This window comes from Rissa tridactyla, chromosome Z (genome assembly GCF_028500815.1).
Source record: "Rissa tridactyla isolate bRisTri1 chromosome Z, bRisTri1.patW.cur.20221130, whole genome shotgun sequence".
Lineage (NCBI taxonomy): Eukaryota > Metazoa > Chordata > Aves > Charadriiformes > Laridae > Rissa > Rissa tridactyla.
Genome location: NC_071497.1, coordinates 65,424,424 through 65,448,555, shown reverse-complemented (window position 1 = coordinate 65,448,555; position 24,132 = coordinate 65,424,424). Strand labels below are relative to the sequence as shown.

The 24,132-nt window shown below is 39.4% G+C and overlaps 2 protein-coding genes across 5 annotated transcripts in view; one reads left to right on the top strand and one right to left on the bottom strand.

Annotated features, from left to right (window-relative positions):
• The window catches only part of NDUFAF2 (NADH:ubiquinone oxidoreductase complex assembly factor 2), a 69,349-nt gene extending 49,548 nt beyond the window's left edge, over positions 1 to 19,801 (top strand). The window contains exons 3-4 of the mRNA XM_054187042.1: positions 5,406 to 5,446; positions 19,246 to 19,801. Coding sequence (XP_054043017.1) covers positions 5,406 to 5,446; positions 19,246 to 19,503 — 299 coding nt within the window. The 3' untranslated portion in view covers positions 19,504 to 19,801. The remainder of the gene's footprint in view (positions 1 to 5,405; positions 5,447 to 19,245) is intronic.
• Positions 19,802 to 20,353: 552 nt separating this feature from the next.
• SMIM15 (small integral membrane protein 15) lies at positions 20,354 to 23,487 on the bottom strand. Of its 4 annotated transcripts, XM_054187044.1 has the most exons (4): positions 23,345 to 23,406; positions 23,075 to 23,153; positions 22,563 to 22,719; positions 20,354 to 22,391 (listed from the first exon to the last, which is right to left on the bottom strand). In XM_054187044.1, exon 4 carries the CDS (start codon positions 22,362 to 22,364, stop codon positions 22,143 to 22,145), a length of 222 nt encoding a protein of 73 aa, XP_054043019.1. In that variant the 5' UTR covers positions 22,365 to 22,391; positions 22,563 to 22,719; positions 23,075 to 23,153; positions 23,345 to 23,406; the 3' UTR covers positions 20,354 to 22,142. The 4 variants fall into 4 exon arrangements, with proteins under 4 accessions (XP_054043019.1, XP_054043020.1, XP_054043021.1 ...); XM_054187045.1 differs by lacking the exon at positions 22,563 to 22,719 and having other exon boundaries at positions 23,345 to 23,487; XM_054187046.1 differs by lacking the exon at positions 22,563 to 22,719 and having other exon boundaries at positions 23,356 to 23,487.
• Positions 23,488 to 24,132: the final 645 nt, after the last annotated feature.

Here is a 24,132-nt window from a genome sequence, read left to right as displayed (position 1 = left end):
TTAAAAGCAATCATCCTAGCGCACTTTCCCTCCCCTTGCTTCCCTACATGACACTGTGCTGACTAGAAAAGAAACCTCTTGTGAATGAAATGAATAAAAGTACTGTCCCTGGAAATACTTAAGGGCATGAGTTGTCTGAGAAGAACTTGCACAAAACCAGGGATAAAGGATTGTTTAAGGAGTGGAAGCAGGCTGTAGAGAAATTTGAAGGCAGCTGAATTAAATTGCATTGTGCATCTAAGGCATTCAGCCTGGACAGCTGGTAAACTGAGGGCCTGATTTTGATGCTGTGTTTATCAGGTTATAAACATGTAATAAGGTAACTGAGACCAAGTAGAAACCTATAAAGCAAGTAGATAAACCAATCATCCAGAATACAGACTCAATCTGTGCAAGCTGTTTCTCAGACTCTCGAGAGCAGTGTGAGACTAAAACAAACTGTGTTTTAGTCCTGAGAGTTTAGTCAATACAGGGCAGAGGGCTTACTCCTGAAGGGTTTGCCTGGAGTTTTTCTCCTAAAGATGTTAGTTTTAAGTGCTCCACAGGATTAAATTTCTTAATTTCTCAGACCTGTGAATTTTACAAAAGTTCTGAATGTCTGTTAAGGCTTTTGTAAAACTGAAGCATGCTCAATATTAAAGAAATGGAATCATAATCCCCTGTGTTATCTTTAGTCTTAGTGTTAGTTATTTGTACACAGAAAATTAAGTTGATTTTCCTTTTAAAAATCCAAACGTTTCTTTCTTTTTGTAATGTAGTTTTCAATTTAGAATTTAATCCTTATGCACAACGCGAATATTACCTGTTTTTGCATAGGTGAAGCCTCTTATATTTTACTACAACGTGGGTGTGCATGCTTTTCTTTTTCGTGGGCAGCAGGGATGCGCACAACAGATAACCTTTCTGTAATGCTAGTTCTGAATGTTCACCTACTGTAGAATGTGTAATTTACCTCAGGACATGTCAGTAGTCCTGCTGAGAGGACATCAGCAATTTTACCTACCTATAGACATTCAAGAGACTGCATGCTTCATGCAGCATTTTATTGCCCATCTACTCCTAGTTTTGTTTTTTTTTTTTTCTTTCCTGATAACATTCAGTGATTAATGGGAGTCTTAATTTGCATGCTCACTTTTACGCTCATTACAGTGTGTCATGTGCCAGTAGGAGTCTTAAAGTTCAATGAAAATCTCATGCATACTAATAAGAATGCAAATGAGTGCTGATGAAAGAATGCAAGGGTCTCAAGGTAGGAAACGTCCAGCTATCTTGCAAAATTCCTTTTAGACAGAAGTAGCATTACAATGAGTACAGAATGCAGGAAGTGCCATCCGGATAAAATTAGAAGCAGCAGCATAATTAGTTTGAAACGGAGGCAATGATTCATTTTGACAAAGCTTTGGGGAGCAGGGAAGAATGTATTGGTTGCGCTCTGTACATACATGTTACCTTCTCGACTTTACCAGGTTTAAAATATCTGGGCTGACAATGGTGAGGGCATTTTGTTTTGTTGGCATAGGAAATGTGAGTGTTCACGTGGAAATCTTTTTCCAGCTATAACTGTCACTGGACACTTTTTAATTAAATATATGCATGTGTGCATATGGTGTTCAAATAATATGTAATAAAGGACATAGATGCCTGGTTTCCATCAACAAATGTTTAACTGTGGTATAAATCTGTTCAGTAATTGAAACCTGCATTGACTACAGTGTAATGAAGAGCTCAAAGAAAGACGGGAGAGCTTTTCCATTGCTAAAATATATACACTGACTATATTTCTCAAAGAGAATCAAAATGTCTTAATTTCAAGATATCATTTAGTTGTAGTAGATTTTGTTAAAATTAGTTCTAACTCAGTAGTAAATCACTAGTTATATTTTTGTATACATTCATTCTTCCTTTGATTGTTACCATTAATTTCTCTTATGCCTGAGTTATGAGGTGTTGGTGGTTTTTTTGAACCTTGTGTTGGATGCTCAAAATATTGTTGATAACTCAAAAAAAATCGAAAGGCTTTTAAAATTTTCTGTCTGAAAGGGAACCACCTGAAAACTGGTGGCGATTAACTATATTGGAGTCCTCCCATTCTTCTCCCCAAAGACTGAGGAGTGGTCAGGTAAATATTAGGAAAATGTATTGCTTTTGAAAGACTGATGAAACTATTAGATGCTGAAGTATAATATACTAAAATAAACTCAGTTCAGATGATGTTTTCTCTGCTTTTAATTTTGTAGTGTATCTTGATCTGTGTTCTACATAGAATATTTCAGAAATGGATTTACACAGAGGGAATATTATATATTAAAGCTGACTAACTTCATCTTATAGCTATAAAGAGTTTTTCCTAAATTTTGTTACTGTATTTCTCCCTCAGGTACATTGCAGTGAAGGAACCTTCTGTTAAATAATGATTTTCTAATGCAGCTCGTTAGAGATATTAAAATGAGTTTACCTGTAGTAATTTGGAAAATAGTGTCCAATCTTTGTGTCAGCAAGTTTTATTTAGGGTTAAACTGAAAATGATTTGTGGTCCTGACATTTATTAGAAAGAAGGAAGGCTGATAGCTCCTATAAAAGCGTGCATTCAAATGCTTGTTATAGATGGAAAGAAAAACAGCACCATGTTATAACTGTGTGCGTTATTTATGTATTTAAATAGGTACAGTCTGATAATGGCATGTTGATATGTGAAATCTTCCTAAATTAAGGATTGTTTTTTTGCTTTTGAGTGTTGGTACTAATTGAGATCAACTAATGACTGAAAATGTGTTGTGTAACGCTCCTTGCTTCACCGCTTTTGTTCATAGGACACGTGTCATTGTGTTACCCTTCACTCTTCAGTCTGTGGCTTGTTAAATCAAGGCAGATAATTAAATGATAAAATCTTTTAATAGAAGTATTCCATTCGTTTGAAAATCACTAGTTAAATAACTGCCTAAAAGTCCCATCTGCTATTGAAAGAAAATCTATTGCAATGATTATATTTCAGCAATAGTTTCTAACTGCAGCTTAATTTTTGTAGGATTTCAAGTTTTAAGAATTTCTCTTTAAGAACCACGAATTGTGATCAGGTAAAATGCAGCTGGTGTTTTAGGAAAATACTGTCAGTTTCAAAAAAATTAAGGAATTTTTAGGTGCCGAGAGCTGTAGAGTTGAAACCATCGGTACTGTACTTCCATGCAATATAAGCAAGGCATAGCAAGGCAGAAGATGATACTTTGTTGTAAGTAATCCCTTAAATTTTGATGGTTTAATTTTTTACAAAAAAATTTTAAACTACTTTTTTCTTCAGCTGTATCTTTTATTGGTTAGTGTTTAGTATACCTACTTCACTATACGTGATATATCTACCACTTTCTTGCTTTTCTTGATGACGTTGGAACTGTTGCAAAGTATGGACAAAGATGAATTCTGTCAGGAAGAAAGGCTTATGTGCTATAATTTTCTCTAATAGCATCACTGGTCCTTTGACAAAGATTGTCTACAAGGCTGCCAGCTGGGAAGTGTCAGTCTCAGTTGTGCCAGTTTTGTCTCTGATCTTACCAGATTCTGCATTTGGAAATTGTCATAAAATTTACATGTTTGAAAATGCTGCAAGTACATGCAAAATGTTTTCTAGTTCTATAGATTTAATAAAAATTATTTTGGATTATCTTAATGGGCTGTTTTTCTTTCCAGTAACAAAACTTTTTCAGAAAAGGTGATGTTAACTGTTCAGTGCTCAGTTGCTTTTCCACAATGGCAAATTTGGATCTAATCTTTGTTAGGGCGAAAAGACCTCTGAGAAGAGCCGGCAGGGACTGCTTTTAAGAAAAGATCTTTGAGAATTTCATGTAAAAGAGCCCGTTTTCAGAAATTGCCATCTGATAGACAAGAACCAAAAGTAATACCTTGCCTTCATATCATTACAGGTGTTTTACCATTAACTGTGAGTTAAGGCTGTTGGCGCTGCCATCACGGCCAAATTCCAAGCTATGTAATGCCATTTTGTCTCTCTTAATTCTGTTCTTATATTAATTGTAAGCTATTCCTCCTAAAACCGGTTTCATAATGTTGCTGAAGCAGAGTGGTGTTAGTGTTTTACCCTGTGTGTAGTTGCATTTTCAGTAGTGAGGTGACGTTATGACTCTATGCAGCTTTTAGTGTTTTGGACTTGCTGTCTGACTCATTCCTTAGTTCCCCTCAAAATACAGCACAGATGGTATTAGAAAATTAAAATTTGGAATAGTTCCTTCTTAAAGCATTTCTGAAACTTTATAGACAACTACAGGTCAGATCAGGAGTTTGACTGGGTGATAATGAAAATGTCATTTTTGCTCTAATTTTCAAGCACAGTAATGAAAGTCTTAATTATCCAAATAAACATAAAAAAGAACATTTTGCCATGTCTCGGCACTTGGAACTGGCTTTCCTTATGTTTGTCCTTCTGTTCATTACTAGCCACTTGCATTCTGCTACTCATTCATTTGAAAATTTTGAGCGGAAAAGACAAGCATCTACAAAATATACAACCCAGTACCTACCAATTGTGTGGACTGAAAAGGCATGAAAAAAGGCTATAGTAGTGATGCTTTTAAAGTGTGACGGGCATTGCATTGTCCACAGTCAGGTAACTTGTTTATCTAAATAATGCCTGTAATAGTTGGAGCTATCTCAAATAATTCATGAACCGAATGAAGCAAGACCCGATGTAGTGCCGCTTCTCTGTCTGCAGTGGAGTCCCTTTGGGTTGCCACCTCCGGTCAGTCCCATGCTAGCCGACAGCGTTTGCAGTGGGAGCGGGTATAAGTGTTGGTTCATCATGGAAAACCCGAGCCACAGGACAATTGTCGCTGCCACTGTTTTCATTCCTCTGCTGTCTTTTCCAGTGTGAATTGACTGAGAGATGGAGGGAGCCCTCCCTTGGTTGCCATACCTCCCCCTCCATGCAGCGGGTAGTCCCACACAGCGGCAGGTCATGGTGCAGTTGGGGCTCCGCAGCCCCTCAGTCACTTCTGGGGCTGTATCATGCATCCTTGTACAGGAATTTTAGGTGGCACTAACATAAATAGGTTTTCAGCTTTAACAATGCCTGAGGCATATGCAGGATTCCTTTTTCTCCAGAGTGGTCTAAGGCTTTTCGTACTTTTCAGCAGTCATCTTGTCATTTTCTCAGGGTGAAGCTCGGTGCTGTGTAGCAAGCTCAACAACAGGCCTGGGCCGTGAGCCCTGAGAGTATTGACACGGGAAATAACATCTTGGGTCTTTTATATTTTGGGAAATAATACGGCTTTCCAGGTTGTGGCAAATTCTATTTTAATTTTTTATATAAACATTTGCTTTCTGTTACAAATTCATCATATTTTTGAGCTTTAATCCTGTCTGTAATCTTTGAAATAATCTGTTTGAATTTTCTTTTGCAGCATGGATAAGAAAAAAGAGAAACGATCCACCCACCATTGAGGTGAGAGAGATGAAGTGTCTTTAAATTTTCAATTGTTGTAATTAAACTACAATAATTAATTTACAGTGGACTAATCTCTCCATTAATTTGTCACTTTTGGGGGAGAATTTAATATATTGCTTGCCTAATTGACAAAATTGTACACAGACTAGATATCTAACACTTAGGAAAAAGGAAAACAAATGGAAATATAAACTCCGAAGTTCTTTAGTTGTTACTTTTATCTACGTGAATTCTTTAAGATGACCCGTGTAGATACTTTAAGATGATTGTGGCCATTCATGAGTTTCTTTACTTAAATGAATTCTGAAATTGCTGCTATGAACTTTTAAAATAGGTCCTCTATGTATTAATGCAAGGTTTTTTTCGTGGTAGTTGGCATTAAAATGCAGGTTTCAAGTCCAGTTGCCAGTGGATTCATCAGTACAGGAAAACAAATTGCACTAAGATTTTACAATGCTAATGAGATGGGGGAGTTGCAGCCATGATTTTTTTTCTGTAGGTGGTTTCTAATGGTATGAAGCAGGGAAATACCCCACAGTCTTTCATGCTGATGGTTTTCTAGAGAGTGGAATGAGTCTGACTGTTGATCTGTACAGATACAGATGCACGCACATGTACTACACGCCATGGGTTTGCATTACGAGTTGTGAAGCACCAGCTAGGAACGAGTGAGCAAATGAGGCATAGTTTACTACAAATATTCAAACTGACACCCACAGAGGCAGATACTTGCATCAGTAGGAATAACTGTGTCAAATTCAGTGAAGCTATGTTGGCATGCTCCAGACAAAGATTTGGTCACTGAGGTCTTCTGGAATATACTGGTTTGTGAAAACTTGTCCTGCCTACCTCTGTGTTAGGATGACCCGGGGAAGCTTTTCAGCTGATGTTTACAAGCTGTAACTCGCTGAAATGAGCTCCCACACAACTTACAGCTTTTCAACTAATTCTCTCTGCCTCTGTTTCGCACTTGCCACTCAGGTTGTAGAGATAATAAGGGCTGTAATACATGCATGAATGGACGAAGTTTAAGTTAAATTTATCCTCAAAGCTTTTTAGGACTTAAATTAACAAACTTTTCTTTGCATTAACATTTGGGGAAGTATTAAGTGTGATTTTTTTTTTTTTTTTTAATTTTTTAAATTTTTTTTCTCCTCCCTCGTCATCCTAGTTACTTGTGCAGAAGTGATACTACAGCACTGGTTCTGTCTAAGCTTGAACTTATCTCCTTTTAAGTAGCTCTGGCTCATTCTAACAATTCTACATACAATTCTAAGTTGTAGCATACAACTTTTACTGTTGAAATTAGCACTTCATGTGATACTTGAAGATGGGGAGTGTTGCATATCTTTTGTCCTGTTATTTCCTTGAGCCAGACTGCCATGATAACTGTGCTAAGATAAGCCTTCTCTGGAGAACACAGACAGCTTTAGTTTGGAATTTGTGCTATAAAACTCCTCCTGGTGCTGGAGGTGTTGGTTCTGCTTCAAAACAGGGAGCAAGGAGTCTCCACAGGTGAGAGGACCATGGGTCAATAGGGTTCTAAATGTTTTACCTTCCAGAAAAAGCAATTTAGGGAGAATGAAAGATTATTGGGAGTAATGGTGCATTCAGAGTTACAGGACTGCTTATGCCTTCAGTTTGAAGAGGTAATAGAACTGAAAAATAATTTAGCAGCTAGGTACTTTACCTGCAGGGCTGCGCATTGACCTTATCAGAGCAGAAGTGATACACCAGAAATTTGAAAAGTAGTTATCTTTTCTTTCAAGTAATCTCTACAAATTGTTTTTTTCTTGTATAAGAAAAGGTAGTTCAAATATATGTACGTTAAAAATTCATGCTAATATTTTGAAAATAATGCAGCAGTCGCGTTTTAAATATGTGACAGTGCAGATTAATTTTTTTATTCTGTATTAGTGTAGGGTGATATCTGTGACCTACTTCTCTCCTGATTTCAAAGTGTTACACCACAAACCCTTATACCACAGTATTGTTATAATTACACTGGTGAAGTACATACAGAATACTGTTTGGTCCCTATTTGTAGGACTGGTTTGCTTTAGTGTTTTAGCTACATAAACTTTACTGGCTGCTATTCTGTATTATATTCCTTTTTTGACAGTAATGCTGATATGGTAAACTGCTGCGTGACAGCAATGGAACAAGGGAATATTTATGACCATATTTCATGTTGAAACCCTGTATAACAAATCTCCTCGTTCTCTCACATATGTCTCATGAGACTAGACTATTTCTGAAAAAGGATGCAAAGTCCACAAATTTTGCATTTTTGCTTTAATGACATTTTACTGTCAACATCATATTGCAACACCACAAAATAGCATTACAGTTCCTAAAGCATAAGTTTCTGGAGCTGTGCCTATTGAGACCTACCTTTGTGGTCTGTAATACCCCCTTTTTTTGGATGGTTTTTGCTTTTTTTTTCCTGTCCTTTGCCCGTCATCTTTTTTTTGTCTTCTTTCTAATATCAAATGACATATGTTAAACTTTATTAAAATTTCTGTTCCTTTTCTCTGCTCTGTTCAGTTACCATCCGTCTTTAGTATTTTATGTTTGGGTTTTTTTATATTTGTCAAACTTGTCTTTTATTCAGTTCTCAGCTATAGATCATAGAGTTTGCCAAACTGCTCAGGCTAAGAGGTGTCATGAAGAGCTCTCTGATCAAACTTTAATTGAAAATATTGCAGAGAGATGGCTTCACAAATCAGCTGGATCTTCCTGATCTTACCAATAGCACTGATGACCACATTTTGGGAACCAATTATGAATTGTCATTGATAATCATCATGACGTGTCAGTCACCTGCATGAGAATGAATGTGAGTTGTCCTTCCTTACACTGGTCAAGGTGGCTGGGTCATGACACCAGCTAAGTCTGTTGACGGTGTCCTTAAGACTTGATAATGTTTTGGGTTCGGGCCATTTTGTCTTCCACAAACACCTAAGTGATCTTTTTTTTTTTTTGTTCCCATTGCAAAGCTTTCATTTTCTCACAGAAGAAGTTACTTTACATTTCTTTTCTTTTTCTTTAGATTCTTTTTTTTTTTTAATGGAAGAACACTCCAGTGACTTCACAAGTCAACTTGTTCAGTGTTTTAAGTGTTTCACATACTCAATGGTTTCTTTCCTCCCTGCGGCCCCACCACTTTTTCCCCATTTTTGGAGGAGGTCACTTAGACTTCTGCGTACTAGGCTAGTCATAGCCCAAGAATGCTGGTCATCCCCTGGTTATTTCTAATCTGACCAGTAAAGTAAAGCGTGTTAGCGGTTGGACGCATTGGGTTTTAAAAGCCAGCTTCTGGGATACTGGAAACAGTTGGTTGCCTTTTGATTTTATTACAGCTTGAAATATGCCAAGTCTCATTCTCAGCTCACTTATGATGAGGGCGATAACTTTGCAAATGAATGCAGATCAAGTTGATTCTTATCTTGGGCTTAGACAAATTCTGTTCCTATGGTAATCAGGGAGTCCATCTTGATCGAGAATTTTGGATCGTGGCTGCACCCAGAGTAAGCATGCACGCGTGCAGACACATACGTATACACAAACTGCTTTATAACAGGTGAGAACCTGAGCTTGTATGTGTATATCTTTGCATTACTATAGCATTATGTCATCTGTGCAGTTATATGGTGTATGATCATCTATCGTTGGCTGAGGAAAATTTATCACTACCTTTATTCCTGTGCAACTGCAAATTATATTTTAACCAATTTAACAAGTGATGAATAATTAAGGAGACTATTACATTTCTTTATTATTTATATAGGAAACTAGAAGTATGGAGTATGTTTTTGGGCAAATAGGAAAAGTGTTCTTGTCTAGAGAGCTTATAGTTTTCAGCTAATTAAAATGTTTTAATGGCTACAAATACTAAAATATTTTTAATCAAATGCTATTTTGTGGAAGCAGATTTAATAATTTATTACTTTCCATGCAAATTAGTTTACCTGATAAGCATTAATGTTGTCAGTATATATTAACAAAAGTTGTCTTGGGATATAGCAGTTGTTTTATAGGAGTGATGTTCCATCCATGTAAATTATTTCTTTAAGAGACTATTCCCTTCCATTCTTTGAGTCATAATCCACGTTCAGTGCGGCTCATCAACTACTGTAAGGTAAATGGAAACATGCTGTCTCGCATACACTGCTACCTCGCAGATTTTATTCTGGATACAGATTTCATTCCTGATTTAAACCATGGCATATTTATGTTTGGATTTTTCACATCTTGGTGTCAGAGCAAAGCAAAACTGCTTTTGGGAGACGGGGAAAATCCTTCTCTTCAGGACTCCTTTTGGGCTTATGTTGCTATTCCATCACCAAAGTGGAACTCCCCGAATTTAAAGGATGTTAAACAACGTAACATCTTGTATAGGACCGCTGTGGATATGTCTCTGTCTTTTTATGTACCTTCATGAATTCCAGCAAAGTTCTGCTGGTAAGAACTTCCGGAGAATTCTCAGCGCTTTGTTGATAGCAACTTTGCATGGCATTAACAAGCTTTGCCATCTTTTCTACATCTGTTTTCATTCTGGGTCACAGTCCCTTAAAAAAAAAAAAAAAGTGCTTTATTTAAAATTTGAGGTAGCATTATGTAAATATATTAAAAATACTAATGAAAGAAATTGTTATTTTCTGTTGGTGCAGCTCCTGCTTAAGATAGGGGTTGGATGCATGAGCTACTTGTAGGGTTTGGGTTTGGTGCCTGCTTCAGTAGAGTGTCTGTGTCTCTGTCTGTCTCTCATCTTTATACCATCAGTGCGTATGTAACACACAGCCAGCTTTTTCCCCCACATAGGTAGTGGGAGTCATATCAAAATTGGTTTAGGCATCTTGTGTCTTAAGACACATTGAGACTTCAGCTTCTAAGCCTGGAAGGAACCAAGAGGCATATTTTTAAGGATGTAGCAAACCTGAAAAATATCAGGCACATAGTGAGGTTTTAAGCCTTTCTGTGCCTAACTTCTATTTGTATTCTTCAGTATTTCTGATTTCAGAGGGCATCAGATTTTCAGGGGCTTTTAAAGAATCCTACTGTCTGTAATGTGAGGTACCTGAATGTATTTAGAAACCTAACCCTTATTTTTTCCCATAATAGACCTTGTAGCTACACACTATTCCAACAGTGTCCTGAGGTTCAAGAGTATCTGAGTAACTTATGGCCTCATCTGTAGAATGGAGATAGATATAAAATTACAGACCATCTTGGGGTGCCAGAAAATGCATGAGTTAAAACCAGAGAAGGTTCTCATGGCAATGCTTACAGAAACTGTTCTGGAGAGAAAGGTGGTTTATCTCTGAACCTGCCAATGTGATAACCTGCAGTTGTGTGCCTGTAGTAATACTTCTCTGAGAGCACAGATCTTTGTACTAGAAGTCACTTCATTGTTAAGCCAGATGCCACTTCCTTTGTAGTGCACACAGGGCTGCGTAGCTACAAGTGTTCTCAGTTTAAATTGAAACCTCACCTCTGCTTTGTATGCATGTGTATGTATGTTAATATTTCATGGGAAGTAAGGTAGAATTGCATGTTCCTTTAATTAGTGTCAAGAGCCTGAAAATAGTTTGAAATAGAAAACCACAGTAAATGACTGCTTTTCTCATGCATTATGTACTTGTTACACAGTAATAAAACTCAGTGGCTTCTGAATTGCACAGTTGGACAGAAGGTGAAATGTTAAAAAAAGAAACTTTTTGTGACAGCTGCTGTCTTCTTTCAAACTATTTCTAGCATTTCCATAATTACCTGTTTTGACAACCGCCTTGTCAAGGGAGGAAAAATGTACTTCACTGAGTTGTAATAAGCATAAGGTTTCAATGATTGTTTCTCCCTCTCTTCCCCCCTTGCCCCCCCCCCGAATAATTACACTGAAATTACATTCTGTTTGGTTGCCACAATGCATACCCACTTTTCCCATTTATTTGATCATAAGTATTATTTATTTGAGAGATAGTATGATCAAAACTAGCTTCAGTCACAGAGATTAGTTTACACAGAATTCACGTTCCTTTAACCAGAATAGGATGCAGTTTAGAAAAGTCTTTATTTGACACTGTTGGGACTGCACATTACAGTTTTGCTTCTATCTTCTTTCAAATGCTTCGGTTTAGAAGTTTGAAATGAGAGCTCTGACATGGAGATTGTACACTCTTGCATAGAGAATAGGGCTTAGCAAATGAGTATTTTATTCCTGAAGCCACAAAAAGCTGCAGAATATGATTTACAGTTTTTGGAAATGCTATTTAAAAGGCACAAGGATAAACAGCTCTCTGAGCAGTGTTTTCCACCATTGTTGTCTGGAATCACAATCAGGATTGAAAATTTGGGACATACTCAAATGACTTGGCTTGCACTAAATAGTATTTTGCATAGTAAATTGTGCATGATTCCAGAGAGGATTATTACTCAATGTGAAAGGGCAGTAAAACTTGCCAGTATAAAGAGCTGAGCTACAAAGGTCTAAATAGAAGGAAGTGGTCAGAAAAGTCACTCAAAAAAAAAAAAAAAAAAAAAAATCGAGAGCTTGAGGAAGCCATCATCTTTAGAGTTTTTCCGTGTTATTCATTTTAGCTTTCTCCTCAGGTCTGAAACATAGGCATTTGTCAACATCCACAGAGGAGTATCGAGGCACCAATTTGTCCCATTACTTCCCGTTTTTCCTATGCTGCAGATCCCAAGGCCATAGAAGAGAGAGCTGCTGCTCCTCTGCTACTGCTCTTTGTGTGGGAGGGAATGCACAGAGCATTGGCTCTGTCTCCTAATTCACTGTCAGCACAGCTGAACGGGGGTGGAGGGAGAAGTAAAGTGTACCATGAGAAGGGCTGGTACAGATTACATCATATGTAGAGTAAGGGGAAAGCGAAGATCAAACCGGGACTGAGTCACAGCTACAGTTCCTTGTTTACTCTCTGGGCATCAAGGCTATGCAGTGCCCTTTATTGAGGGCAGAGTGCAGGGCTGCCAGGCTAGTTTGTGATTTTTCGCTGCTACTACACAGTTTCATCTGTGATCTTCAAACTATATGTAGTTCTGTACAAAAAATCTTTGCAGTGTTATAAAAATAATTCAGGCACAAACCCCTCCTGACTCCATGTGTTGCCGACATGTTTTATATTCCCATGCCTGTGCCTTTTCTCTTCCTTTTGCCTCCTATTACATGTTCTTGCCAAATACATGCGTGCTACACTGTGGTGCCCTAGAGACTATGTCATGCCAGAGATTCTGTAGCTTAGAAGTACCAATATAGTAATTTAGTAATAGTCAGCATCACTTCTCTGTAGATTTGATTTAAACAAAAATTACTGTGAGTTAGAATTAGTATTTAACTGATTTGGTTTGGTAGTAAATGTGGTATTAGCACTGCATTTAACACTAAATATTGGGCTATCATCAAAGCATACATTTGTACACGTATTTGTAATCAATACATTGCTTTAACACACATTGAGGAGTGCTTTAAACCTTAATTGCAATTTTTGTGCTGTTGATGATTGATTCCAAAGAATTAGGGCACCTCTCATGTACAGGATTAAGAACCCAGAATGCACAAACAGCCTTCATCTAGAGTGTAGCAGACAATAAAATGGAAGTCAGAGCTTGCCGTTTACGAAACCTGTGCACTGTTAGAGGTCTCTTTCTGTACCTGCTAATGTTTAAAGGGCTGTTTCATGTTCCAAGCAAAAGTAATTGTTCTAAAACAGCAGCTATGTTAGCTTAGTAATTTGTTTGGATAATTTATCAGATCTATGTTCAAAGGTCAAAAAAGCTGTTCTACAAAACCTAGGCAATGAGAGATGCCATAACTTGTGATGTAGCTAACAAAGATCATTCAGATCAGTTTACTTGTGAATTATGCAGGGTGCATCCTTCTAAAAAATCACATGGAGTGCACAGAACACAGTCTGTTTTTTAAATTTGCAACTGATCAGACATTTGCTCACAAACTAAACCTGCATGAAGCAAGTCTTACATTGATTTGAACAATGTTGATTGTTGCTTGACGAAAGATATTTAGCACGTATGTTCTTTACAAAATTAGCAGTCAGTTGCCTCCGTGTTTTTTTTAAATAAGTATCTTAGCAAAGCCAGATACGCCTTTCGAATCCAGCATGCTCTTCTGTTTTTGCCATGCACTGACACAGCCCTTCATTTATCACATCATTTCTTATTTGCAACCTGTCACTGCTGAGCTCGTGCTCAGTTGCTGAGTTAACAAGACCTGCCCTGCATCAGAACATTCGGTGCTTCCCAGTGACGAGGTCCTCCCTGTGCCTCCTACTCTTGAAATATGATGTAATATCTGATTATTTCATCTTGCCTATTTAACTTGTCAAACTGGAAAATGGAGTTTAGTTAACCAGTTTGGCAATATTATAAAAAACAGGTGAATTAGCTTAACTTCTAGCACTTTGCTGGACTTCTGGTTCATTTGTCAGTGAAGAAAAATTTCTGATGTTTTAAATTGTCTTATAACAATCAACTTTTTAATACTGTTCCAAAACAGATTTTTCCTTTACATTTGTTATTTTTTTAAAATTTTTGCTTACTTGTGTATATGAATTTTTAACAGGCAGAGTTCAAAGTTCAAGTTCATTCATGATTAAACATAAAATTTCAAACTAGACACACCAAAATGTAAGTATTCTATGAATACATAGTCTCTGTACAGTTTAAACAAAGAACATTAATCTGTCCAGATATTTCTCAGTTCTGGCATCAAATAATAGTTAGCTAACCCTATTCAAATAAAGAGAAATCATGAGTATTTCAACATATGTAATTAAGATAACTTAGGAAGTTGGAATATTTTCCAAGACAACATGAAGAAGCTATTTATTTTTAATTTAATCAAAATACAAACCCATCTGAAATGAAGTGTGATACCTGGCTCAAAATTAATAATACATAAAACCCTTGTATTTATAGCTTTGTGTATAGCTGCTTTAGAAAATCATCCGTAAAGAACAAAACTGAAACAAGTACCAGTCTGTGAAAATAATCTTTAAAGATTCCCTCTTGGACATCATTACATTGGTACTGTACGTCTAGCCACCTGGATCCCTAGAACTACTTGTTCACAACTTTGCATTGCCCTTTGCCTTCAGGAGATGGAAAATGCTCCATGAGAGACAAGTGGTGTTACAGATGATGGCTGACTTGAAGACTTAGAGGGAAACAGTAAGGAAGTAAGAAGAAGGGAGGAGGAGTTCCTCAGATTGTGGCATTCAGGAGGTGCTGCAGGATAGAAAGGGTTAATTTTCCCGTGGAGAAGGCTGGCAAGAAGTCTTCAGCAAAGGCTAGTCACTGATGAGCAAGACCCCAGCTGAAGGAGTAAGCAAGTCTAGAGAAACCTGTTTTCTATTTATGACATTTTCCTACCAGGAGGAACTACTTTTATTTACTCTGTAAGGCTACTAGTTTATTCAGAAAAGGGAAAGCAGTGACAATATGAGATCCTTTTGGAATGGGATGTTCTTTCACTCTTAATTTTCGGCCACAAAGCAGGTCTTCCAGTGCAGCCTGGTAAGCACTCAAAGTCCTTTGACCAGAGACAAACTTCTAGATTTTTTACCTTCTGTGGAGTAGAGGTGAATACAGTTTCCAAGCAGCAGAGGATGCTTGGTGATACATCTCAGCTGCCAGAGTTAAGTGATAGCTTTAAACAAAAATATAGTTTGCAAAAAAAGTGAAAATTTCATGCCAGTGGCATTGAAATACAGGAGCGCACTTAGAAACATGTCTTGGGCTGTGTTGCCCCCATGAGCAGGCTGTCTTTCATTCTTTGTGCACGCAGTTGTTACACCACTACTAAGATGTCAGGATATGCAGAAGTTGTCAGTTTCTAGATGAAAAGCAGCTTCCTCAAACTCCACATAGGGCCGCTTTTGCATTTCCTTAATAATAATGCTAGGTCCTTCAAGAAAACCCTAGAGATTGCTTTCTTAAACTCTGCTTTTCTAAGGAGGGAAGGCATCCAGCTCCAGCCATTAGAAGGATTAAAAACCTCATAGAGCTTACAATAATCAGCAAAGCTGGACAACCAGTTATCTGCAGTGAGTAAAATTTCTTCTTTCACATCCCACTTAGAAGTAACTGCAGAACATGTAGTTGGACCTAGTTCTTGCCGCATTGTATGTATCTTGTTCCAAATGCTGGAAGCTGATACATTTCAAGGTGAACATCTACATGCAGGGATTTCAACTGGTATGAAACATAGATGGATGTCTTCAGGCATTTTTCATTTTTTAGTTTTGCAGCATAATCCAAATCCTTAGATTTCTCTTTTAATGAAAATGATGAAGGGCATTGCTGGTGCTCTTTAGATACCATGCACCTCCTGAGAACTGCAAGTTCAAATGGCTATCATAATTTATTTGTATAAGGAGAGTGTTGGAAGAGCAAGCTAGCCCTTAGAAAACGGCAGTCACCTGGTATATACCATGTTCTTTGTGTTGGATAGAATTATTTTATATTTCCCGTAAAGGTTAGAGCACATTACGTATTCATGTTCTTACATTTCAGCAGAAAACTGAAATAGTATGTTTTGGAGGGGCAGTTTATAGTGAAGCTAGCCATTTTATAAAATATTTCAATTCATCTTGGAGGAGGAGAGAAGAGAAATGTTCTGAACCTGCCAATGTAAGTTTAAAAAAAACAAACAAAACAAACAAGCAAACAAAAAAGACAAGACTTTGTCGGCAGGTGATAGGAAGCCGTGTAGACCAGGAGGGTGTCTGCGGAGGAACCTTTCTAAGGCTCACTGTATTTAAATGCAGAGCCATGCAGATAAACTGAAGCCAAATTTGGAAGATGGTTCTAAAGATCCTGCACACTTCTAGTGTGTTTTAAGGATAATTCCTTCTACAAATATGCATGCAATAGATTCATTAAAATTTGCATTTTGAATGAAGCTGATTATCCTAATCAAATTTGGAACTACTTGGATCTTTTATTTAAATGCTTGTAATGGCAGGGAAACTTCAGTCTCATAACTGCTTCAAATTGCAGTGTCTATGGTAGTTGAACCAATAGTATTTAGAAATACAATCAAAATATTTAAAAAAAAAAAAAAGAAAAAGCATGTGTTCTAATGAGAATTGAGAATGAAGTGTTTGCTGGTGATAGTATTAGAAACAAGGACTCAGTGCCTGTGAGAGAATTTCACAGAACAAACTTGCCAGTATCAAAGGACAAGATGTTTATGCCAAGAAATCTAATCTGACCCAATTTTTCTAACATGCTCAAGATTCCTGATTCACATTTTCTTTAGTTTGAGCATAGAAACCCTGATTTCAGTTTACATGTTAGTGGCATGAATTTAATGCACAGCATGGATGTGTGCAGACACTTTGAACTTGAAAATTTTTGTCCTGGTGTGGACTGTATAGAAGAATCTGAACTAGTCACTTCAGTTTGTTTTTTTTTTTTCCTATGTTTGCTAATGAGGATCATTCTTCATGCTTTTTTCAAGATCAACGTGGTTATTTTACTAGATCACAACTATGCGTTGGCCGGTGAAAGCTGATTAAAAGAGCCTTACTTGAGTCTGAAAACCAGATGACAATTATACATCAGCATTTAAAATGAACTTGGAACATTTGGAATTTAGTTACAGCTGCTATTACCTGACTAAGATAACTCTGTTAAAGTAATCACAGGAAAAGATTTGAAGTTAGCAAGTCGCAGTTAAGTGAATTACATTCGTATTTTAATAAATCATTTCATGCTGTTTTAGCAGAGACTATGATGCAGTCTTCAGATATCACAAAGGTGTATAACCTTGCTTCTTAGTGGGGGAATACAAGCACCGTAGGAGTAATGCCCTTGAAATCAGTAAGGTCACGGTAGGGTTATACAGGTGTATGGTAAACAAGGACGGAATTGAGAGACGTGATAATGAGGTTTTGCTATACTGACTGTTGAAAATTTGACCTTGTTACACTCAGCAATATTTTTGTTTGAGTATGGGAGAATTTTCTACCTCTCCCTGCCCACCTTCAGTATGTGAAGTGTTTTACTTCTGCTCTGTGCATCTGTGAGTTTAAGTATAGAGGCAATTAAGGACTCAGAAAAAGGTGTTAGTTTTCATGGTATCTCTAAGGCTTTCTTTAAATACTGCTTTTTTAAATGTTCTTAAATTTTCACATACTTGCTATGTCATCTCTTGGCAGTATCACATGTATTTTAATGCTATTCCTAAAGTAATGTCATGGTCTTCTACTCAAAAGAGAAGTGCACTGGTCTCGTTTCTCCTTAGCTCTTCCATATACTTGTAATCCAGAGAAAGCTGCTCAGCCGTTTTCCTCCAGTATCCCAGTGGAAATGTGGATGTTAGCAGCTTCCTTGTTACATAGTGTTGATTATAGTTAAGTTGTATTTGGGTTCAAAGTGTCATAAAAATTTGTATCATCTTTCTGCTTTCCTTTCTAACACTCTTTGCTATCTGCCCTAACAAAAGCACAGAGAAGTCTTGTTAGCAGAATTTGCAAATCATCCTTCTAATAGGAAGCATAAGCTAACAGATAAAAAATAGATTTCAGTATTTTTCAGGGCTTTTTTTCTATGTGTTTACTTTGAGAGTTGTGTTTTCCTTTGAAAAATATGGCAAGGTGTACTAACAGCTGTTTTTCCATTATACCTGAGGATAAGCCAGTAATTGCACTTGCTTCAACTAATAGCCTCAGCGTTTCTCAGTGGAAACAACCAAATCCCAGTTCAAGTCATGTTCACTAGTGAACTTCCAGCTTTAACCTGTACCCAGCCGTGGTTCATACAGAGCTTCATGAAGTTGAATCGGCAAGTTGTATGAGCCTTCTCCGAATACACGTCCTGGGTGGTTTTTTTGACCTTGCAGTGGGATCACGCATCAGGTGGTTGTTTCACTTTATCAGGGGTGGAGGTAAACCTCTAAAACTAGATCACTTTTGTTTGAGTTTTTTACCTGTGCAGAGGCAGTAGGTATGATTTTACACCCTTTATGAATGCCGTACATTTATTTTAGCTAACACAGCTGGTAGATGCATAGAGTTAACATAAAGCTGGCCTCAGCAGTGTTGTGCTCAGTGTCCTCATCACAGTACCCATCTCATCAGAGGATGTGTTGTCCTCCCTTGCTGCTTGGACCATGCCACTCCTTGGCCTTGCTGAGCTGTTATGCTTTGCCCCACCTCCTCCCCCACTACCACCCCCCTCCTGTGTTTTTTCTCCTGAGTTACTAGTACCATCTCAGTAGTTTCAGTTCTGTCCTGGTTTTTTTTTTAGTTATTTTATTCATTTGTTAATCTGGCATGGCTTCGGGCTAGGTACTAGCAGAGTCAAGGTTGCACATCTTCTCCCAAAACTGCACAGATACCTGAAGTCATGGGCGTAGTGAGTTACAGGAGAAAATGCAAGTGATAAATAGCTATATCATAGTAAGGCCTACACAGAAGACAATGTAAACGGTAGCCTTATTTTTAGTGCATTTTCACATTTGTTGATGACTGTTGTTTAATTTCTTTTCCTTTTTGATCCAATAGTATAGTGAAACTGGGGTACAACAATGCAGTTTTGCTTCAACAACATGATCAAAGCATTAAGAGCACTTTAAACAAGGGCTGAAATTGCAGTTGTAGAAAAACAGTTAATTTTTACACATTTTATTTCTTACGTACCTGAAAATTTGGATTATAAAATTAAGAAAAACAATGACGGCTTGAAATGTTTTATTCCAACATTGTGCATTTGATTTACTTCTGATTTATCTCATTGTCTTTGTCCTGTGTTCTTAGGAGATTCTGAAGAATGAAAATTACAGAGAAGAAATGAAACAGAAAATCAAAGATGTATCCGAAAAGGATAAACTGCTTCAGGCCAAGGAATACAAGGAGGGACTTGTTGCTGAACCAGTTCACACTCAGGTTAAAGGCCACGCGTCAGCCCCTTACTATGGGAAGAAAGAGCCTTCGCAAGACCCAACGAGCATTGCCAGCACCTTTCAGCCAGGTTCCTGGATGCCACCAGGCAGTGGTAGTGGTCACAATAAATAAACCACTGCAATGTACAGATATTGCTAAGATATTTTAATGGCCAACATAAACAGCTGTTATAAGTGAGTGTGCAATAAAGTAATATTAAAGCCATTTCATTGATTTTTGCAGAACTGTTCAAATAGGCTTAATCACGACAAACCTACTGCAAAATGTTTGGCTTTAGTGGAAAACAGGATGTGTTACTAAGTAAGTTTGTTTTTGACAGTTGCTGTTCATAGGTTACTTGTAAAATCATAGGTAAGTTTTCTAGCTAACTTAATTCTCTTAAATAAGTCTAAATTTTTTTTTCCTTGAAGACTCATTTGTTTTTAAAATTGTTTTTCACGTAATAAATATTAGTTAATCTGTACACTTAAATTTTCTGAAACCTAGGCATCATTTTAAGATACTTCTTCAGAATGCTTGTTAATTCCTGTGGCAGTGCCAGTGTGCTTTCCTCTGTCAAGTGGATGGAAAAGTTGATTTCATTAACAGGAATCACTGACACTACACTGACTATGCACTGTATTAATTAATCTTAAGACACATTCTTGTAACTTAAATTTAAGAAAACAACATATTTGAATATTTGATTTGCAGCTAGCAGTTGGATAAAATCAGGCTGAGTTAAACTACATATAACTTCCAACAGAGGTTGGAAGCACTTGGTAAAGCTGATGGAAAATAACGCAGGCTTTAGGACAAGGGGCTGTCATTAATATTAAAATAATTAGGTTTTATTTTTAGTATGTGGGGACTTCCCTAAATTAATAGATTTATTTGGCCATAGTTTGGGTACATATAATGTGCAAATTACTTGCTTAGAGATGATGTTTGAGAACTTCAAGTCAAAATAAAGACCAAAAAATTTTTCAAAAAAAGTATCAAATTTATTTATGTAGTGCATCCTTTATTGGTTCTCCATGTGTTTTAATCTATGTAGGTATCAAAGGTGTAACACATACACACTTAACAATACTTGAGACAAAACAGCGGAGACTTATTTCCATGTATTTATAAAATGCCAAAATGTCATTTTCTAATAATGCTTGCTTTGACCAACAAAGTTGAAAGATGATCAATAATACTTCACATTTACTTTAAGTTATTTCACATAGGGTCTCCACTTCTAATCCCCCTTTGTGTAAGCCAGCTCTCTAGGTCTCCTCATCTGAACAGTGCTATTATTTTTAAGCATAATGAAGGACTCATTGCCAGAAAGCACAACTCTGTGCTGCCATTTAGAAATATGCTGTCTGAAAACCTAATGCTCTTCAGCATTAAAACCACAAGCTCTTTAGAACTAGACTATTAATAAAAAATCAGCTTTGAAAAATTAATCACTTCTGTTAGAAAAACATGTATTGGAATTAAGGTTAAATAATTTTGGCATATTTACAACACAAACCCCACATGGACTTTTTCCAGTATGGCAGCAGAGTTTCAAGGGCCATGAGAACAAATATCCCCAAAATCACAGAATCACAGAATGGTAGGGGTTGGAAGGGACCTCTGGAGATCATCCAGTCCAGCCCCCCTGCCACAGCAGGGTCACCTAGAGCAGGTTGCACAGGAACGCGTCCAGGCCGGTTTGGAATGTCTCCAGAGACGGAGACTCCACCACCTCTCTGGGCAGCCTGTTCCAGTGCTCTGCCACTCTCAAAGTAATGAAGTTCCTCCTCATGTTTAGGTGGAACTTCCTATGCTCAAGTTTATGCCCAGAAGGTCCTAAATCAAAGGTAGCCAGAAGGTTAGCTAGTAGGAAGAACTACTGTCACCAGCACACACATCCTTCTTCTATACTCTCCCACAGCCACCCCTTATAGGTCACTGGGCCACCTGAGCCTTTGGTCTCACCCCATTTATGGCTATTCTTTGAGGCATAAAAGCTTCTGCAGGCAGAAACAAATTAGCTACAAGTGGAGCATTCAGGTGATTGTTAGGGAAAACAAAACAACATAGTAATGTATTTTGTAGAACATGAGTGGCTTAAGACAAATGAAGATCATAAGAACAAGAAATCAGTTTCCTTAAATCTGGGCTAAATTTAAAAACTGTCAATGTCTGGTAGTTCAGGAAACAGGAAAAGCTAAGTTAGGTTCTTTTTGCAGATAAGTCCCACCTACAGCAGCCCCTACAGGCAGCAGCTGAATGAACCACAGGCCTTAGAGGAAATCAGTAAGGGATGCTAATGAACTCCGAAACTAGTGTATCTCAGCTCTGCTGAAGGTATACCAAAACTTGCCTTTCTGTAATCCAGTTTACCATTCACATAATTTGACAGTTTTAAGACACTTGTTAAGTCATAGCTCAGCTAAGGAAAAAAAAATAAAACCATAATGATCTACCTCCAGAGCCACCCAACAGATTAATTTTTTTAATTTAACATGCAAATTTAGAAAAGCAACGTGCACTAGAACACAAGTAGTAGATTAAGTGACTGTAGTAAGTGTCACTTGGGCAAACTTTAACACAAGTCATCTCAGCAGAAAAAAAAAATACACTGAGGGGATTGAATTTCATACTTCAAGAAATAACATGATCAAGTATTAAAGGAGAGTTACAACACAAAACATACAAGTGTTTCATGTAAAAAGTGGATTTTTTGCACATGAAAGACCATTGTTTGTTTTGTTGGTGTTTTTTTTTCCCCCCATTTAATCCTTCTTTCGTTTGGCTTTTGCAATATTCTCTTGGCGTTTCTGTTTCTTCTTTTGCTCTCGCTCCCTGGCCTCGATCATTTTTGCAAGCTTCCATGAAAGCACTGCACTAATTACAAACAATGGTGTCAGGGCCAAGATCACTGTAGTAAGAAAGCCGTATGGGTCCTTTGCAGCCCACTCCACGATGTATTCAGCCCAAGCCTTAATATCGATCATTTTTTCGGTTTTTCTATTGGGAAAACCCTATAGAATAAAAAAATAGTAACTTCTGAGTATTCAGAAAAACAAAAGCACACGTACACAATAATTACCATTTAAATTTAAGTCATCATCTTTTGTTATTAAAGAGCAAGCTCATTTTTGCAATAAGTAGTGCATATTATGTGAAAGCGCAATGCAGAGTGTTGCCCCTACCTTAAAGTGCGCTGTTTACAAAGTAATTAGGCATTTCATCCAACAGAACTTGAGATACTATCAAGAAAAAATTGCTCCGTGGAAAAAAAGCGAAGCCTGTGCTTCTTCGGAAGAGACGGGAAGGGAGCCCAGTTGGCTTCTCTCTCTCTGGGTGTTACTGGGGAGGCGAGGGACCGGGCCACTGCTTTAGTTAGTGGCCCAGCACCAGTCGGCGACTCAAAAACAACGCGAGAACGGCGCCGGCAGCGCCCACGGCGGTGCCCGAGCGCAGGCCGAGGTCGCCCCGGGCCGCCCGCCAGCGCCCAGACGGGGCGGGAAGCGCGGAGCACCTCGGCCCGGCGCCTGCTCCCGCCAGCCGCCACACGGACGCCTCCCCGGCGACCCCTTCCCCGACGACACCGCCGCTGCCGCCACTCAGACCCGCCCCCCCCCGCCCCCGGCCCGTTAACGGCCGGCCGCGCGCCCCGCCCCGCCCAACGGCCGCGCTGTGGAGGCCGCCGCGCCACCCTCACCGGCGGTAGGGGGGGAACCCAGCGCCGCCTCGGGCACCCTCCGGTCCTGCCGAGCGACGGAAGGGCGGCGCCGAGGTCCCTGCGGAGAGAAGACACAGGCCGTGAGGGAAAAGCGCCCGCCGCGGCCCGCACCCGGCAGCGCTCCCCTCCGCCCGGCCACAGGTAGCCGCCGCCCGGGGGGGCACGGAGCACGGCGGGAAGGCATGGCCGGGGCGCGGGGCGGGAGGGCCGCGCCCCCTCCCCTCACTCCCGCCCGCCGCCCCACGGTACCGCTGCCCTACGGTACGAGCGCCGGGCTGCCGAGCGGAAACAGGAAGGAAGGGGCCGCTCCGCCTATGCCGGCCGGGGAAACGGAGCGGGCCCGCCGCGGCTGGATAGAGCGGGCCCGCCCCGCTCCGCGCCCGCCTCCGCCCCCTCGGCGTCACTCGGGGCGGGGCAGCGCCACACCCGCACGTACGGGCCTGGGCGGGGGCGGAGCGGCCGCGCCCCGCCCCGGCTGTGCTTCCCGTGGAGATCCCCGAGCCGCTGCCCCCGCCCGCGGGCGTGTGCGATGCGGTTAAAAAAGGCTGTGTCTAGGGAAAAAAAGCGTTCCCAAGGTATCGGAGTGGGTTAATCACGTGGTGAAATAACCTCGTGGAGGCCGGTGTCCGGATGCAGCTGGCGGCCGGTGGCAGCCTGGCAGGGATCGGTGACCCGCTCCGGCCGGTGCCCTCCCCGCAGGCGCGGTGGTGTCACTGGCCTCACGTCTGCCTTTTCTCTGCCGTCATAGTGCCGCTCAAGTGCAGGGTAGGATCTGGGGGGAGACCACAAGTAACTTCTCCCGGTGGCTTGGCAAGATGTATCTCCTGCACCTCCCGGGACATGCTGACCCGCTCCGTGCGCCTCTCAGCGAGGAGCTGCAGCTGCCAGGGGTGAAAGGTGAAAGAGCCCTGGGAGGGCTGCGTCCTGCTACTAGGGCTGTGTTGGCAACACTGCTCCCCGCTGATGACCTCAGCAAAAACACTCAATCTGGGTGACTCTTAAAGCCTTTAATACTCTCATATTGAAAATTCAGAGTT

Bases quoted from the DNA above. Each gene is read 5' to 3' on its own strand.
- SMIM15 (XM_054187045.1), bottom strand. From the start codon at position 22,364: ATGATCGATATTAAGGCTTGGGCTGAATACATCGTGGAGTGGGCTGCA.